The 20,046-nt window shown below is 37.5% G+C and overlaps 1 protein-coding gene across 3 annotated transcripts in view; it reads left to right on the forward strand.

The window, feature by feature from the left end:
* The window catches only part of ANKIB1 (ankyrin repeat and IBR domain containing 1), a 59,832-nt gene that overhangs the window by 12,685 nt on the left and 27,101 nt on the right, over positions 1–20,046 (forward strand). For all 3 annotated transcript variants that reach the window (XM_044425134.1, XM_044425136.1, XM_044425135.1), the window contains exons 2-6: positions 2,189–2,448; positions 8,805–9,105; positions 10,198–10,380; positions 12,438–12,555; positions 18,944–19,152. In XM_044425134.1, the coding sequence (XP_044281069.1) occupies positions 2,261–2,448; positions 8,805–9,105; positions 10,198–10,380; positions 12,438–12,555; positions 18,944–19,152 (999 nt within the window). In that variant the 5' untranslated portion in view covers positions 2,189–2,260. The remainder of the gene's footprint in view (positions 1–2,188; positions 2,449–8,804; positions 9,106–10,197; positions 10,381–12,437; positions 12,556–18,943; positions 19,153–20,046) is intronic.

Consider the following 20,046-nt stretch of genomic DNA (forward strand, 5'->3'; position numbering starts at 1 on the left):
GGAGTTCTGTTCTTTTCGCTTTTCATTTTTGTTTTTCATCTTTGCTTAAATGTTGGTGATATTTTATGTTGTAGAATTTGATTATTCTACCATAGTAGAAGCAGTTTTGAGGGCTCTTGTTTAGGGCTGAAAAGCACTTTACAAATGCTTTAGCAAATTATTCATAAAATAAGTTGAACTGGATCCAGATGTAGTCCAAGCCCATTGAGATAAGTGGGACTCAAATCATGACAAACTTATATTGTGACTTCATTCGATACAATTTAAGTATTACTAAACCTACATTTAATGCAATTAGGTTGACTATATTAATGGTTAGGGCTTGAAAAAATGTCTTAAGAAACACTGGCACAGATGTTAGGCAAATGACATAATTTAAGTAATGTATATTAAATGGTGGAAGTATAATGTATATTAAATGGTGGAAGTAGTTAAATGTTTGGGAAATAGAATGTCAGCCCTAGTACATAGTCTGAGTATGTTAGCACATGGTCTGAGTGCGTCAGTCCTGTAGGTTATTGAACTGGAAGTATTATCTGTTGGGAAATATTTATAGGTCTTCAATAATAGAGGCTTGTTTTCTTTTGATAGGCTATCTGATAAGCATCATCCATGTCTCTTGCTTGTTGATGAAGGCGGGAATATTAGATTCCATTATTGGTACAAGCCTTTATCTGTGTATATGTTTGAGCTTCTGCTCCATGCTTCCCAGACTGACCTTCCTTCTCCTGCTGTTGCCTTCCTCCTCTTGGATTTCCTCGTTACTTGTCATCTCCATTTTGTTTGATTAGTTCTCCACTCCCTTGCTTCAGTTGTTTTACTTGGGGTGTAGTTTGGTTTCTGATGTTGTCTGTATGGGTAGCAGTGGACTCATGAGAATGGTCTGGGCAGAAAATGATGTTATGGAAGAAATATTGCATGGATAGTCATGAGTCATAATTTGAAAGGCTTCAGCTTATTAGAGACAGATATTTTTGCTGAAATTAGTGTGGGATGAATATGTAAATATTGGAGGAGGAGACCAGGTTGAGGAAATGCTGGTGTGTGGATGCTAGGTATTCAGCAAGTATTTTATGATCAATAATGGACTAGATGAAGGAAGTTCAGTTTCCATAAAATGGAGACACTGTTCATATTGAGGTGAAATTCAAGATGTTCTGGATGTGATTGCATGCCCCTTTAAGATTGGATGGACAGTTTAACGTTTCTATTAAATCCAGTTTTTTCTTTGAAGTCACTAGAGGTTTCTGTGGTGTGAAACAACTTATACCAGGTTAATATGGTGCTCCATTTGCAAATTCTTTGAGGCAATCTGCTTACACTTAGACATAATAGGGCTGAATCCAATCCTATTTGGATTGCCATAAGGCATTGTATGTAATTTGGCTTCATCCTGCCCTCGCACAATGCATTATTGTCTATCTGGCACTGTGATATTTCATGCTAGCCTTGGGAACCCTGATTGGATGGATCATGCAGCTAGTAAAACGAATCATGATCTTAAAAATGTTCTGAAGTAAATGCTTTAGTAAACAGGATCAAAATAGCTCAAAATTTAAAGTGTGTTCAGGTTTTTAGAAGAACATTTGAGGCCTATGAAAGCCTCTTTAAATTCGAAAAATGTCCATGAAAATTCCTGGTGAAGGCTCAGACTCAGCATTTGAGCAGAGTATACTGAACTCATTCTTTGCAATGCCATACTTATAAGTATGAAAAGAACCCATTGTAAAATGTTTCCCCAGTGATTCAGTTAAGGCAACATCAGTCTGTTTTAAATGGTACATTATTTACTTTAATATAGAAAGGTTTCTGAAGCAGTTTACCCTTCTCAAGACTGTCTTCTACTCAATTCTTTTAGTTGAGACTTGTATTTTATCACTGAAGAGCAAGGTTGAAGGAAGTGTTCTTACATTCCTCCCAACAAACTGGTTCAAGTCCAAAGTGTGTATTTGGAAATAATGTTTTACCATGTTCATGTAATAAAGATGTTATAGTTTAACAGAACAAAAGTTAAACTATGTAGAAATAGATTGAAAGATTTTTTTTACAGTTCAAATGAATGCAATAAAATAAATTGTGAGTAGACATAAGGACTCAGTTTGCTCAGCTTTGGATAAACTCATATTTGGGTTTGAGAGAATATTAGAGAATCTTCAGTGAATTTTGAAATGCTATTTCTTTCTTTCAGAATATAGAACATGCTAACCTACAGACTAACTGATTGAAGAGAAACAGGAAGCAGCACCCCATTCATAACAACATGGGAAATACAACTACTAAATTTCGTAAAGCACTTATAAATGGAGATGAAAATTTGGCCTGCCAGATTTACGAGAGCAACCCTCAACTAAAAGAATCTTTGGATCCTAATATTTCTTATGGAGAACCTTATCAGCATAATACTCCATTACATTATGCCGCTAGGCATGGGATGAATCGAATATTGGGGTGAGTATTGTTGTTTTTCCATAAAGGAAATCATAAATACTTCATATGTAGAGAATAACTTTCCCAAGAGCAAACAATGATCACCATGATGGGGGCTTCAAGCCAGATGAAAAAGAAGAGTTGAGGAACTTTGTCAAAGTTGTGTTAAATCATGTCATGCCCTTTTCACAAGCAAAGGTTACTTAAGCTTTTGGTTTCTCATGAGACCTGATTTTTTGACAGCTGACAAGAGAAATGAAAGTGGGGCAAAACATAAATGGAATATTCTTGCACCAATGTCCAGGGTTACTGTCTATTGCATCTTGACAGCAGATGCCCCTCCAGACATTGCCCCAGCCAAGCATCAAGATCTTGCAGTTGTGCAAAGTGGGGCTAAAAATGTTTAAAACTATCCAAATCTATCTGCACTTTTAAAAAATGAACAATTGGTTTTTAACTAAGCTTCAGAGCACTGAGAGCACTTCCAGGTGACATTCAGACACTTTGAAGGGGCTGTCAAAACAGGAATTGTGAAAGCAAAAATGTTCTAAATGAAAGCAAAGTTGTGGGGATGCAAAAATAATTTTGTGCGGTAGAACATGGAGAAACAGAATGGTTTCCTATAGACAAAGGTGTCAGACAAAGGTGTACTTTATCTCAGTTTCTGTTCAATCTGTATGCAGAACATATAAGGAAAGTTGGATTAGAATGAGAGGAAAAAATGAGTGAAAATTGGCACTTGAGAATCACTGTCACTAGGTTGGTCTTCCCCTTGCTGACTGTGAACCTTTTTGTGCTCAGTGTGGAACATTCCCCCCCCCCCCTTTTCAGAGTTAGCTGTCACCTCTGATTATTTTTGAAGTGACAGCGAGCTGCTTCAAAGTGCCCAGCAGCACAGTGGAGTGGCTGTCACTGTTTTACAAACTTTTTAAATTTGTGTGTATGATATACATGCAAATATATTTGTCCTTAAAAAAATCAGTCTTTCACAAAAGTATACTTGAACACTATCACACGACCAATTTGAAATCCTTGCCTTGTTAACATCCTGGGAAGTATCCCCTGTCAAAGTGCACAAGGTGCCATTCAGAAGGTGCCAACATAGATGAAACTATGCCTCAAGGAGGTCTAGGTTTTACTTTGCACTCTCTTTTGTTGAATGATTAGTTGCTGTATACATTAGCAATTTGCAATGTTAGGAAGACACAAGTAGGAGTGATTGGACAACATTCATTAGCATGGTGTTTATGCATAATAATAAAAGGATAAGGAAAAATAGATTTTCCAATTATATCTCATCACCTAAGACTCTAGAATGACGTGTGGTTGGAGTGGTAACACTTGGGCATCACTGGACTATACCACATCACTAACAGTTAAAAAGTAAACTCTACTAAGTTCAATGGGATTTACTTCCAGATAATTGTGTATGAGTTTACAGCCTTACTTGCCTAACTTAGATAATCTTAAAACAATCTAATTCATTATATAAAAGAGGAAAGGAAATGCAGTCTGTAAGGCAGCAGTCAATATAAAGTTTTTATTGCTGCAACTTATGAAATAGAAGTAGTAATAAAAATACTTGCCATATTCACTTGCAAACTTCTGTCCATAATTTAATTAGGGTGTGAAACGTATTAAACTAAAAATTTTGTATCACTTCTAGTTTTAATGGTATGTGTGTATGTGTACACACTGATAGCATTCAATCTACTTTTAGATTTATACTTTGTCTATAGATTTCTGATTTATAGCTCTGAATTTGTCACCTTTATTAATCTATTATCTATTAAATAGATAGTTTCTCACAGATTCTAGTGGTTTATAATATCCTATGGATACATTTTCTTCACTAATATGCATTTAGTATCATTACTTTTAAAAAGTATACTATTGTAACTACTATAATATTTGCACTGAATCATTGAAGAACATTTTTTATAATCTCAACAATTTGTTGACATGAATCAGGAATCCTTTCACCAGCAACCTAAAGAGTTAAGCACATAATACAACATCCAGACACACAAAGTTAAGATCTTATAAACAGACCTTATACATTAATACAAGTTAAAGGGAAATCATCAAGTTTTCATTCATTCATTATATATCCCACTTTTTTTCCTTCAAGGAACTTAAGGCAACTCACACCTTTCTTCGCCTCTCAGTCTTATCATCACAACAGTTCTATGAAGTTGATTAGGCTCGAAGTTTGTGACTTGTCCAAAGCCATCCAGTGAGGACAAGAACCCGCTAGTCCAATAGTTGAACTACTTTTTGAAAGTAGTTGAAAAAGATTAAAGTTTTGCAAATGATGTAATAGGAGTTAAACCTCTTTCAACCTGTTGAAATTTATTTTGAAGAAGATCTTAGGAACCATATGCCACTAGTGGACTGGTGAAATGCACAAGAGGTGGACCCCAAAGGATCAGTGGTAAGGGAAGAATGAAGGAATGTTGGATGGATGAATGAAGGCTGTGCCTGGGCCTGCATCCTGATGTACAAGGATGCTTAAATGAACATTAGTTTTGGATTTAGGAGCATATGCATGATATAGATACCCCAGTATATTAATTAGCCTAATTGGAAGAAGAATTTAGTACAGGGCACTTCACTTTTGGGATTGTTAAACATTTCTCATGATTCGATAGTTTATCATGGGTAGCCACTCTTTCTTACATTATTTGCAAGGTAAAGAAAAATGTTCTGGAATAGTTTTAAGATGTAAACATCCATGTGATGACACCAAAGGCTGGGCCCCATGTATTTTCAGCTCTGCATTTGTCCTGTGTGTGCTAGTGTCAAGATGAGTGCATATACAACTCTCCTTCTCTGTCTCCTTTGGAAGGATAGAACACAGGAGTCCTGCAAAGCACAAATGCAATCTGGCTACACTTAGAAAAAGAATGAGTGGCTAGAATGCTTTTCTGTCTCCTTGGAATCTTGGAAGAAAAGATGACATTCCTTTTTGCCAGTGGTCAGAATACTCAGGGATGGCAGGGAAGACACTGAAAGGGTCACTGTATCTCAGCTCTGCCAAATATTCTAAAAAGAAGAATTTTAAAAGCAATAGTACTTTACATCTTGAACAGCAGCTATCTCCCCTGTGAATATAAAGTGGATGTTTCTGGAACAAACAAAGGCCCAATTAAACTTGCATAGTTATTAAATAATACATTTTTCAACACAAGGATGTTTTTAATAATTAATGTATGGTTCTGGTTATTACTCGAGTTCTTAGGTGAACTGTTAGGCCGCATAATCTCTGGGGTGGAGGCAGTACACCTGCAAAGGGGATGTTTGCTTTCCTGGATACCTTGAAAGGTTTAGACTCTTTTGATGACACCTAACACTACCTGCTGAGGGAAACACGGCATTCACATTGCCTTGCATTCACACAGATCTACAGCACATTTAGAAACAAAAAGATAATTTATTCAGAAGGAAATATAGAGCAGGTACAAACTCTTAACCTGATGATCTCACCCACCACTGCTTGTACTTTTCCACCTTTCAAAGCATCTTGAGTCTTGGGAAAGGTTGGGGAAGTGTATGGATAAAGAGAATGCTCAGGTCCACCCCAGTAAATTAGAGAACCTTACCATGAAGGATATGCTCTACTGCCTACCCCTTTTTGTGAGCTGTGATTTCCTTGGGAATTTGCCTTTTGAGAACTGTCGGAAAAGCAGATTAAAACTGAAGTCTTTTTGCGTCAATGTCAATGTTGGGTCTCTGCTGCACTTTGACAGTTGACATGTACCAGGAGATTGCTCAAGGATGTTGCCCATTTCAGATGCCATGAGTCTAATAATTTTTTCTTTTTGTTTTTAAAATGTAGGAGAAAATTAGGTGAACCTGTGCTTATTTTTTTAAATGGATGACTGTATAGTACAAGGGCACATTCAGGGTTAACAATCCTAAATTATGTACAGAATTTGAGATGGATAATGTCAATCAAGCTGTGTACATGGATATTTCTGTTTTATTATTACTTTCTTGCATATTTCAGATACTTGGGGGTTTTGTTTGTTTTTAAGAGGGGCAATGAGTGTCTCAAATTTGCAACTTGGGCCCTTCAGAGGGGCTATAAGCTCATAAATTGCAAAATGCAATTTCATGCTGGGGAAAAAAGGTGAAAAGCTGAGATGAGCAAAAAAAAGGGGCTCAGGATTGCAGTGGGGAGAAAAGACAAGTTAGCTGCCAACTTCTCTGGAAAGGGAGAGGAAAGGGAGTAGGTGCCAGCCTATGATGAGCTTGATTATCGGTCAGGCATGCCTGGGTTCTTAAACAAACAACCATCCTATGTTGATTATTTTGAATTCTGTCTATTTACTCCTAAGAAATATAGGCTATTAATATTCTCATGAGTATCTTAACAATAAACTTTCCTGTATTTATAAATGTTGGTATACATTATAGTCCAAAACACAAGATGCAATACTTGATTCAGTGAGTCATAAATTAAGTTTAGATTATGTTGTATCAAATAGTTGTTACAAAGCTACATTTTTGAAGAGAAATATAATGTAGTCTAATACTATAAAGCTGAGATAGCATTCATTAAGATCCTTGCCAGGCTCAATTAAATATGGTATATGGAACCAAAAAAATTATCTAGCAACAGAAAACTCTGTTCACTTAAAAGGTTTCAAATGGGAGGCTCTCTTTCTCTTTTGCAAAAAGTAACATCCTAGTTAAAGCCTACCAACTAGGCCCATTCTGGTTGGAGATTATGAGTGCTGTAGTTCAGTACATTTGGGAAAAGGCTAAATTAGAGCGTTAGTTAATTTCTTACTGTAACATGAACTGCCTTCTTAGGCTCCGGAGGGCAGGGACAGGGTTCATCTTGGAACTGACAAAATGCTAGAAAAAACAGGTGCTAGCCTAGCTGGAATCTTGGTGCCCAAGGTCTCCAGGAGCCATCCTCCTCCTGCTGTGTTGTGAGGTGACGTCTATCAGAATTATGGCCATAAGGGCGCTAGAGATATCAGTGATGAGTGATGACTGACTAATGACTGACACGTGGAGTAAATGGTTGGCCCCAAGGACTGGGAGATTGGCCATCACCCTGTAGGTCAGCTGACTTATGCTGGGGCAAGGGAATAAAGCCTGAGAAACAAAGCTGCTTTTTGTTCCTTTCTTGGGAGGTTCTGTTTGCTGCCAATTTTCCCTGCTGAATTTGGGACATCCTGTGCTGGTAGAAGGTAGAGTTGCTGCATATGGGTTAGGCTAGCAATAGTTTATTAATTTTTCTGTCTGAGTTGGGGTTTCTTGGTTGGCTGTAATCTGTCTTCTTGCTACTGTCCAGTTCCCCTTTCCCCCTTCCTTTACCTGGTTTTATCCTTTTAGATTCTGTGTTTTAGTCCCTCCATCCTATAATTTATCCTCTTAATAAACTTGTTTTGTTCCCCAAGCTTGTGTTTGTTGTATATTGAATTCAGTGGCTGGTCCCAGGGAGATTCTGGGTGGGACTGTGCCCAGGTGTCTAGGGGAGTGGGAAATCCCTGATGACTTTTTGTTACACTTACTTGTGGACATGTGAACATGAGCTTACCAATGGAGCCTGAACACTTTGCACTACAGGGATCTAAGATTTTTAACTGATAAACGGTGAATTGCACAGCCTCAGTCTTTGTTCTTGTTTTTCCATTATTGTATAAATATTCTCTAACACCACTTCCCAGACAACATTTTATCTAAACTGATTTCACTGTTGATGCAAAAAAAATATTTGTGTACATTGTCCTTGTGTTTGTTCTGATATTTCTAGGACTTTTTAAGGTTTATGAATGCTATTTATAGACCAAAGCTTGTATGCTATAGTATACAGGATGGAGCATTATTGCTTGAGATTATGTGATGGTAGAATCACAATTGCCATTCATTAACAAGACACAGAGTCCTTATTAAAATGAACAAAAAGTAAAGCCTATAGAGCTATTTAAGTTACTTTTTATTTTGTAGTGTTCAGAAAAGTACAATTTTACATAAAATGTATGATATTCTGTTTAAGGGTTTCACAATTTAAATAAAAATGCAGTGAATGGAAGAATATGACCCTTTCTTTAACTCATCTACCCACTTCCCTATCAAGCCAGTTCTTGCCCTCTTCCCAGTCCAGTCATGATTTGCTTTTGGGATAAAACTGTTGTTTCTAATCAACTCAACAGTTCCAAGATTGTAAATCATGGAGCACAATCCAAGAATGAGGCATTCCAGTGTGTGCACTCCCTCACAGACCTGGCAAACCATGGATTAAACAACCCATGGGCTGTCATTAGAACAAAGCAGCTCATAATAAAACATTTTGATATTGTCTCCATCTTGTTTCCCTTTCAGTATAAAAACATGCATCTTATTTACTACTTTTCTTTTAGGACATTTCTTTTTGTGAGGGATGGTAACCCAAATAAACGGAATGTGCACAATGAAACGTCTATGCACTTACTTTGTATGGGACCTCAGATTATGATATCTGATGGAGCTCTTCAACCTCGGTTAACCAGACCATTTGAAGATGATTTAAGAAGAGCAGATTGTCTACAGATGATCCTAAAATGGAAAGGAGCGAAACTTGACCAAGGAGAATATGAAAGAGCAGCTATCGATGCTGTTGATAACAAAAGAAATACACCTCTGCACTATGCTGCTGCCTCAGGAATGAAGACCTGTGTAGAGGTAAATTTTATGTAAATATTTGTCAAAGTATCTTGAGAACACACACACACACACACACACACACACACACACACAATTTCTATTCTTCCCAGTAGCTGACAGTGATATAAAGGCAGATAAGGTGGTAAAGAAGGCTCATACTAGCTGAGAGTATTACTACTTTAAGGGCAGTTAAATATTGGATCTAAAAATAGAAGAATAACGGCCACTGTTTTTCTGTTTATTACATGAAAGTACCCACATGAAAGTGTTACATGTTTGTGGCATTTAGATCTTGCCTTCTGTCATTGAATGCAAACTGGTCTATTTCACATATCTAGATGGCCCACCAAGACCCTGACCTGACCTGAACCTGCTTGGTTTCAGCAAAGTTATAACATCAGTGTCTACACTTACAAAAACCCAAACAAGCTCTTTGTGTTCTGCTATCTTACCACTTGCTTTCAGAGTGCATTTTGTACTTAAGTACAGAGTGTTAAATCTAATCGTAACTAATGAGAAAATTGCCATTGCACAAATAAGTTTTGTTTTCCATAGCAGTGTTTCCCAGTGTTTTATTAAATGTATAAGCAAAGGAACATTTTAATATTTGATCTTATTGTTTGTTCCTAAGCTGAAAGTTATCTCTAAACCACATGACCTTCTAGTGTTTACTGCTTGACAACACAATAATCCATTTGGATGTAGGAAGTATCAGACAAAAGGGTGCAATGAACAGATATATAGCAGATACGAAGCATTTAACTCAAAACCTTCAGTTACATTCTTTCCAGGTAGCACAGATAATTGATCTGTTTTAATTATTCCTAATTTTTTCAAATCTCCCTAATATTTAAAAAGTTATCACTGAAATATAACCGTTTGAATACCTCCTTCCTTTTCTTCGAGTAGTCTATATGTATATTATCCTAGGGTTCATATTTCTGGCTTACTTGTTTCATTTTTTAACTTGCTCCTAGGTTACTGTAAATGTTTATGACAAATTTGGACCAAGAAAAGATTTCTAAGGATTTATAGAATGGTTCTTGAAAGTCTCCAGCAGTTTTAATTATCAGGGAACTATTTCAACTGACATTTTTCTTTAACTTTCAGCTTTTGGTAAAACATGGAGGAGACTTATTTGCTGAAAATGAAAACAAAGATACTCCTTGTGACTGTGCAGAGAAGCAGCACCACAAAGAACTGGCACTCAACCTAGAATCTCAGATGGTGTTCTCGCGAGATCCTGAAGCTGAAAGTATTGAAGCTGAATATGCTGCTTTAGACAAAAAAGAGGTAAAATAATATTAATAATTGAGTATTCTGACTGGAGGTATGCATATTTAATGTATTTTGCCAGAAAAAGCCTATTCCTCCAAAGTATTGGAGAACGCTTCATTTGAAGCTCTTGGGTTGTATGTTCAGGGATGAGTGCTGTCAGTCAGGAAGAAAGAGAACTGCCTTATATCTGGTCCATCTAGATTTCTTCATCTAGTTCAGTGTGGTCTACTTTGATTATCAGCAACTGTCCAGGGAATCTGGCAGAGCAGAGTTGTTCATCAGTTCCTGCCTGAACCACTTTAACTGGAGATTTTGGAAAATGAATTTGGAATCCTTTATATGAATAGCATGTACTGTACTACTGTCCCATGCTTTCTCCCTATAAAATTGGTTTTTAAAAATAAAATAAAGTAAGTAAAAATTAAGTAATTTTAATTAAGTAAAATTAAGTAAGTAAAATGTAGATTGCATACTTAGAAAGATATATTACTGAAAATGTCTTTGCTTCATGGAAGTCAATTTTTGCAAATCTAATGACACTTGATCATTAGGATATAATTGGCTTGTAGTTCATAAAGATTTGTAGAAGGTAATGGTTTGTAAAACTTACTATTGTAAGTAACTCAGATCTTAAGGTTGGTAATTTTTCAGTGTGGCTTCGATGAATCTGAAGTGCTGTTTTGTGTGTTTCTAAGTTTGCTATTAATAATCCATACACAATACAATAATAAATGATGCAAATGTTCAGTTTCTTTCAGAGGAAAAAATACAATTAAACATACAGGGCCTGCATTATAGTGCTATAAAGAAAAGTCCATGTATTTCATATGTATTTTATTTAGTGTAAGCATAAACTTGTAGTTTTCCTCATTCACCTGAACACATGGAGAAATGTACAAAAATGGTCAACATGCACAATTTTTTTTCCACACATTGCTCAATCAGTATGACTGAGTATATAGTTTTCAATTGGAAAAGTAGCAAACGTTATTCACCCCCTTCCTATGTGTCAGGATTGCTTCTGGAAAGATGTGATGTGGGGAGAAAATGTAATTTGGACAGTAAAACAGCTGAAAGAGCTCTTTGTTTTGCATGATTAAATATCTTTCACCTGTTGGCCAAGATTGGCATTTGTCAGTGTCCAGGACATGAGCACCAGGAATCGAGGCAGATAACCAGTACGTGAGGCAAAGCTTTGAAAAGGGTTTGATATGCTATTACGGCAACTGGAAAATGCAGTCTTGATTTTATCAGCTTTGTTAGACATACTTTTTAATGTTGCCAAATAAAAGAACATTATGGCCTTTTGATGGAAAAAAGTGTAGTTGTCATTATTCTTAAATACATTATGCTGAACTGCATTCACTGGGTCTCTGAACTACTTTACATGGAGGGAAAATGGAGACCACTTAGTGCAGTAAGGCCCTATAACTGTAGAAACAGAAAGTGTGGGAGGTGACATTTTGCCCTAGCAGTTATACTGTAGTATTCTGTCTAATTCTTGCATAGTTTTTATGGCAGACTAAAGGAAAAAATGTGTAGATTACAAAGCTGAAAGGCCTTGGTGATTCTGTGATCTATTTTTGTTAAGTATCAACTGAAAAAAATTATTCTGTGAATATTATGCAAATTTTGCACTGCCTATTCTGAATCTTTTCCACAGTACTCTCACAAATAATTTCAGTACAGCATGGGATCCTTCCAGATATCTTGAACTCTGAGATTAGGCTAAAACTGTAGAAGTTGTAGCTCTAACCTACTATGGGACACCTGGCACAAGTTGGGCAAAAATTGTACATACTGAAGTGCCAAACTCTTAAACTGAAAAGAATGCAAAAATTCATTTTCCTTTAAATGTGTCTCAGCATTATGCCAAGATGTTTAGCCTACAGTCTAAGATCTGTCAGTTACTGTATACAAAGAAAACCATAGAGACCATGTAGTGGGGTAAAACATAGAAACAAAATTGAACTTCTAAGTACTTTTTCTAGTTTGTTTCACAGCCTATTTCTAAAAGAAATACTTATTTTTACTGCTGTTTTTCTAACCTATTTTTCTTTCCCATTTCATAGCCATATGAAGGGCTACGACCTCAGGACTTGCGAAAGCTTAAAGATATGCTGATTGTAGAATCTGCTGACATGCTTCAGGCCCCACTGTTTACTGCAGAAGCTTTGCTACGAGCACATGGTAATCATGAAAATAAGTAGCACTCAGCCATTTAACAAATAGTTTCTCCTGTTTGTTCATAAGAAGAAGAAATTACAGTGTACTGTAAATGCAAGCTGTTGAAATATACTTTATCTTGCATCCATAGTTATTTAAGCCAGGGCCTGTGTTGCAAAGAATGGAATCCAGTCCTTCTGTTTAAGGCTTGTCCCTGGTGAGACTGTATTTACTATTTTAACAATGATCATGAAAGAATAAGAATTCTACTCAGAGCCTGAGTGCTAAAAGTTAGTCAGGAACAATTTGCTCTGTGCTTTCTGGATTTGGCCTGTTGTTTAGCTGTCTGGAAGGTCTAACTAAGGTATTGTGGGGATTGCACAGCACTTCTACTATGCAACACCTAGCATAGTAAGCTAGGAAAATACCTTTGGAGAGAAGGATGAGAGAGCTAAACCTACAAATGGACGCTACTACAAACAATTTGGATGCAAGGGGTGTGTGGAAAGGAACATTTACCTGTATTTGTAGCCAAGAGGAAATTTTAGAATTGGATTTCTGTAGCTTTTGTTCAGTGACAAAGGAGATTTGAATGCCAGGGGTTGTCTCATCAGGGTAATAATGAAAGCAGATGCTTCGACATATGAGAAGATTCTGGAGGGCAAACAGCAACATCTGGAAATGGTAGAGATGCTGTTGAAGGGATCTTTGCAAGAAGGCTGTAGAAGTGAAGCATATTAGTATTGCATGGTGGGGGTGGTTTACTGGAGTTCAGCTATTAGCCCCCTTCCCATTAAAACCAGTGAATGTTCTGTATTTTATTGTGGTGAAAAAATAATAGTGCAGTTCCTGAATATCTACTTGATAGTTTAGTTCCTCAGTGCATTTGATTCTTCCTGAATTAGATACTCCTTAGACCCTATAATTTGTCACTTTGAGTTCTTTTTTAAAGTGGGATCAGTATCATTTATACCTCACCTAAGTGGTGATTTAAGATAGCAAACTTATTAGGCATTGTGATAAAAGACAGAAACTCATGAAGAACTATAAACCTGAATTCTTTGTCCAAACTTAGTGAACAGTAAATGAAACTTGAGAAAGGACTGTTTCTTATCGGCAAATCAGCACAGCCAGGCACCAGGTGACAGCGATGCAAAAGCAATGACTGAGGTGGTAGCATTAAGGAGGCATGCATTGCAGCACTTTGCCAATCTTTTATAGGAGGCTTGCTCCTGTATCAGATCTACCATTCAATGCAAAGATCAACAAGGCTATGGATTCTGTCCAGAAGGCCAGAATAACTGCAAGAAGGGATTCTGTGAACAACTGACATCAGGGCCTCATAGATGATTCCATCACAACTCACCTTATTCACTAGGGCCCAAGCATATTACTCCTCTTGGCAATAGCCAACGTCTCATCAAAAACACAGTGATGTGTTAATGAGATATCACCAAGAGTGTGGGCATTCGAACCCTAGCAGGCATCTACTTTGACTGTGTTCCTTGGCTGGCCCTTCTCTCTGTACCCTGATCACTGACCACTGTTTGTCTTTCTTCCTCCTGCCTTAGAATCAATTACATAGGATACCTTGGTCCTATTTATTGTGGATTGGGGATATAGGATTGAGTTCAATGTCCTTTTGCTACCCAGGTATTATAAGAAGTACTAATCCATCTACAGCCTTCATAGAGTCGCTGCTTCTAAAGGGTATTAATAGAACAGTCCCTCCTAAGCTTCAAGGCAGCTTCTATTCCAAATTCTTCATGGTATCAAAATGGGATAGAGGGCTTTGATTGATCTTGGATCTCTGAGATATCAGTTCCTTCATCTCGAGGAAATTCTGTATGGTTATGTTGCAAAGCATTGTACCTTTACTGCATGAAGGAGATTGGAAGAGCACCAGTGAAGGAACTAGAGAAGATCACCAAGTGTAAGGACTTTTCACAGCAGACCAAGGCCAAAGCCATCTAAGCTATTGTATTGTTGATCATTATTTTTGGGTGTGAGAACTGGCCAGTGAGGAAAGCTGACAGGAAGAAAATCAATTCTTTTGATACTAGGTTGGTATGACCCCCTTTAGAATCCACCTCTAGCATCCATGAACTTCCTCTTATGATGGGCCCAGTTCTGCAAAGCAAGTTGAGTTAGGAAGTCTGCAAATGCTTAGAGACTCCAGTTGAACAACCTGCAGTGTTTCTCATCAGGTGCCCCTTTGACAACTTTCCAAGCATTGTGATTGGCTTTGAACTCTCAGGGAGGGAGAGATGGAACTCCAGCTATCCATCACATGAATTTTAGCTGAAATTATACTTCTTTTATGTGTGCTATAAAACATAACAGTAAAATCTAATGAGCAAAATGTATTGCATGTGAATATATTAAACATAATTTTAATAACATCATATGTAAATCTGTGTCAACTAGTATCTGTTAAGGAATTGTAACTAGAAAATGATACATTTATCACATAGAATCTTGACCTGATAATAAGATCTCTTGCTGCCAACTTGCCATCCCACTCAGTTAAATTATTCTGATTTAGTTGAAGGGTGAAGGTTGCTGTTTGGTTTATCAAAGGATAATTTAATTTTCACAATAATTTCACAAAAGAAACAAAAGCTGTGTGGTTATAACTAATGTTCAGAACTGGGGAATTTAGAATAAGGAACTTCTCTACTTTAGAATACCTGAGCTGGTTAGAAATGAGTCTAACATTCATGCTCTGTTTGTAATTACTTCAACCTTCTTTTTTTAAATTTCTGACACTTTGAAGCCATAATGAGAAGGTAACCTTCAATTGGTCCCTCAATAGCACTGGGGTGTCTGAATAACTGGATATTGTAGTTTTCCATAGTCTTTAGGCCTTAGGGTGCAAGAACCATAGGAAATTATATTTCCCAGGAATCCTAATACTCAAGAAAATGCTGAGCAGTGTCTTCAGGCATCAGTTTTTCAGGGCCCGTCAAGTATGAGTCACTGCATTTCCAAGCAATTACTTGGGAACAACAGGCTGCTGTTGCACAGTGCTTTAGGACCAAATGAAGGTTGCAGCTGCAGCACTTCTTGTTCTCACCAATACCACATTCTCATATTCTCATTCCCTCCCTCCCTCCCTCCCTCCCTGTGTGTGTGTGTGTGTGTGTGTGTGTGTGTGTGTGTGTGTGTGTGTGAACTCTCTAAGCAATTCAGTATGTTAGAAGGGAAAGGTACTGGGAGTGATGGGGAGAGCATGAAGGAACTCAGTGTAGAAGTTTCTAGGCTTCATTCTGTTTTCAGTGACATAAGTATGAGCGAAGTAAGACCTGGGGTGAAAAATGGGTCTGAGGTTAAGTGACTTAATTTGAATCAGATCCAAATGAAATCCAGATTGACTTCATGAATGTTCTCCATCTAAATCAAGCCCAAAGAAGCTCACTGATTCTTGGTTGTGGTACTGTGAAAGCAAAGCAAGTAAACATATCTGAAGTACCATAGGAAGACTCATCAGATGATACTGGAAATACTGGCTTCAGAATTAGGTCTCCTTATGCATCTCAGAAATCACATTTTAATATTTAAATGTGTGAAAGCCTTACAGCAGGAATGAGTGGCAGTTCCTGAAGCAAAGTTTCCCTTTTTTGATGCTGCTGCTTAGCAGTTTCCTGGTCAGCTGGGTAGGACAGTGGAAGATGTTAACTTCTATCTGTAGTCTCTTCTTTCCTACCTGTGTGTGTGTGTGCGTGCGCGCGCGTGTGTGTGCATGCGCATATTTCGTTCTTCATGCACACACCACCCCTCACGATTTCTTTTCTTGAAGGGAATGGGGCCCATAGTGAGGAAAGATTCCCACCCCTTCTTTATAGATTTCCTACTACAGTACTAAAATGCTCAGAATTTCAAAATTCACCCATGTTAGTAAAGTCAATCATAGGACATTTCCATTATTAACTTCAGATTTCAGAAACTGTACTAATACTGTGAAAAAAGCCTTGCATCAATTAAATGAGTACACTTAGAAAATGTTTTTGTGCAGAGGTTAATCAATATTGCAGGCCACATGATGAGCTTTACATTGCTAGCTATTTCTTGGGTACTCTCGGGCATTTGGCAGCTCATGCAAAACCACTCATCAGGCAGTATTTACAGAGCCAAAAATTTTAGTAGATTGTCATTAATCAGCTTTGTTTATACAACTTACCATACACAAATCCAGTTGGCTATATAGCATTCCAGACAATTCAATACTAGAAAATTTAACATTATTTTCATCCACTCTATGTAGGCTTCTAAATGTCTGGAATATAATATGTATGTGCAGAAGGAAAATGCACAGGGGTGTTAAAGCCACAGTACAATTCAACACTCTTCTTTTGAAAAGCATTTCAGCACTTGATTTGCATGCAAAAGTGCCTAAGCTGATTCCTAGCTTCTTCTCATAGGACTGAGGAAAAACTTCCTGAAAACCTTTTAAAATTGCTTTCAGTCATCGTACTCAGCTAGATAAACCAATGGCCTGACTTCATGTGATGAAGCTTCCTATGGAATCCTTAAATGACATCTACATACAACCCTATAGAATTGTACGGAAAAGTTTCATCAGTTTCAGTTTTATTTGAGGTGGGGGAGGGAGGTTGTTGGGTTTTAATTTGCTGTACCCTTCATTAGGCACTGTTCTGAAGAGTTTTCAACGTCAGAACATCAGAAAAGTCATGCTGGATCAGACCAATATTCAAACCAGCACTTTATGTACACACTGGCAACCAGCTTTCCTCAAGCAGGGTGGTACAAGAGTTACATCTGCCCAGGCTCCTCAGCAGGTGATACATGCAGATGTCCCATTTCTCATAATGGCAGTAACATAGAGCCAACAATGCTTAATAACCACCAACAGCTGCCTCCTCCATGAATTTGTCTGATCTACTTTTAAGACCACCCACAATGGTGGCCATCACCGATTCCTTTGGCAGTGAATTCCAGAGTTTAACTCTGTATTAGGTAAAGAAGTTCTTCCTTTTATCTGCCCTGAATCTCTTACAGTGAGCTTCATGGGGTGACCCCAGGTTCTAGTATTATGAAAAGGAAGAGAAGTGTCTCCCTTTTACCACACCATGCAAAATTTTAAACACTTCTTTCATGTCTCCCATTATTTGTCCTTTTTCTGAGCTAACCAATTGCAGTTGTTGAAACCATTCCTCATAGGGGAGTTGCTCCAACTCCTTAATTTTGCTTGCCCTTCTCCCAGCTCAATATTGTCCTTTTTCAGGTGCAGCAACCAGAACTGTTCACAATATTCTTAGTGTGGTTGCACCAAAGAGCATGATCTTGGCAGTTTTATTTTCCATTCCTTTCCTAATTATGCCTAACATGGGGTTTCCTTTTTTCACAGTAGCTAGGTCAATATTTTCATCCACCACAGCCCCCTTTCTTGATTAGTTGCTGCTAACCCAGATCCCATCATCTTATCCTTAAAGTTGGGATTTTTGCCCCAACATCTGTTAACCCAGCAAACAAAGTAAAGCACTAATCTCTGTCCCTTATTGACAATATCAGTGAACAAATTATAGTTTCAAATACAAAGCTTTTTAAATTAGAAATAATAAACTCTTCTGACTTATTCTTAGAAGCCTTAGTCAGTCAAATGTACATACAATTTTATCTTTGTATTGAACTACTTGTTGTAATAACAGGTGTCAGATATATAATGAAATGTTTATTTTTCAGCTTTTGCCTCCTTTTATGACAAAGACTAAAAATTTAGCTATCCAAATGAGAATATTTATCCCCTTCAAAACAGTAATATAAAAGAACTCTGTAGTAGCAGTTCTGTAGGAGGAGTCAGAGATTTACTATAAAAATCTTTGTTACTGCTGTTGCAAATGTAGGGACTACCATAAGCAGTCTGTTTCCCTATGGTTTAAAATTAATATTTTTACCCTCTACAGCAGGGGTGTAGAGCCTGAGGTTCAGGGGCCAAATCCTAGCTTCCTGGAATCCCAGTGTTGCAGTCCAAGATTCTCCAGAAGAACACAACCCCTCCTGCCTTTCCTTGATCACTGATTCAGTCATTGCTGGGCTTCTGTGCAATTTGTTCATTAAAATAATGAAATGTTCATTCTAAAGCTTTGTAGCTGGCAGTAAGGCAATTAAATTAATTTGTAATTTGGGGCCTGTCCCTTTCACCTTTGTGTCTGGGTATTTGTTTTTATTTTGAGGGTGGGCAGGTAGGTCTTCAGGCCCTATACACCACTGGAATATAGCTCATGAAAGCTTCTCTGGTATGGAATTCAGCCTTCAAACTGAAAGAGGCTCAACTCCTGTTCTTGAATGATGCTAACCACAAGTAGTATGCATAGATACATGCCCCATCATAAACAGCACTACTCCATTTCCATAAACCTCTTCAACTTTTGTTGTTTTTATTTTATTTAAGATTGGGACAAGGAGAAGTTACTTGAAGCTTGGATGTCCAATCCAGAGAATTGTTGCCAACGTTCTGGTGTTCAAATGCCAACTCCACCTCCAAGTGGATATAATGCCTGGGACACACTTCCTTCACCAAGAACTCCTCGGACTACTCGCTCTTCTGTCACCTCTCCAGATGAAATAAGCCTTTCACCAGGGGACATTGAAACAACCATGGTATGTTTAATTTGAAGGACTGTGGAGTGTATTGTTTGATTTTGTGGATGTAATATAAGAATATGTTCCTTCCAAATGACTAATATTAGAAAAAAATTAGTTGAAAGTTACTAAGAACTTGCTCTTCTATTTTATATTGTGGATTGCAAAAATGAGATCTTACTGATTTGCAGTGGTTTTCCAGTATGTACATAGGCATATTTCTCAAAAGAATCAAATAATTAGGAGATAGTTTGCTTGATGTTTAACCTTGAAGTTTAAGTTCCAATTTTGTAAATTTAGAATGTTGACTCTTTTTCTATACAAGGGAAAGATATATGCCGATTATACATGATGAAGTATGATTCCTTACCAGAAACTTCTCCATGCATTGATCCCCTTTTTGGTATTATTTTGGATCTTCTCCTCACCTCTTTGCTGATTGAGATAAGCTTTACACTACCTCTGGGAGCCAAGGAGGTTTTCATCCCAGAGTGCTGGAAATGCTGACACAATTGCAATATTTAAAAGGGGTTTTGTGGTTGGGGTAGAGGGTCAAGAATATTCTGAGCCTGTTAACTTTATGAGTATTTCAAGTAAATTGGGAGGAAGTATTTTTATAAAGATAAAATTATTATGCATATAGAAGGCAAGTATTGCTGAAGGAGAACCGACATGACTTGTGTAAAGCTATGTTTTGCTGTATTAACATTAAGAGTTCCCTGTGAGTGTCAACAAGCATGTGGATGGAGTGATCATTTTTCCCTGACTTGCAAAAGGCTTTGGGAAACGCCCTCCACAGAGACTCTTGAGCAAACTTAGCAGTCCAGGAATGCAAGGAGATGGCATCTTAGAGTATGAAATAAGCTGGCAGTTCTTACAATGGAGAATGCAAATGGTGGGGTTCTCTAAGAA

The sequence above is a fragment of the Varanus komodoensis genome, unplaced genomic scaffold (assembly GCF_004798865.1).
Source record: "Varanus komodoensis strain SLA01 unplaced genomic scaffold, ASM479886v1 scaffold15, whole genome shotgun sequence".
Classification (NCBI taxonomy): domain Eukaryota; kingdom Metazoa; phylum Chordata; class Lepidosauria; order Squamata; family Varanidae; genus Varanus; species Varanus komodoensis.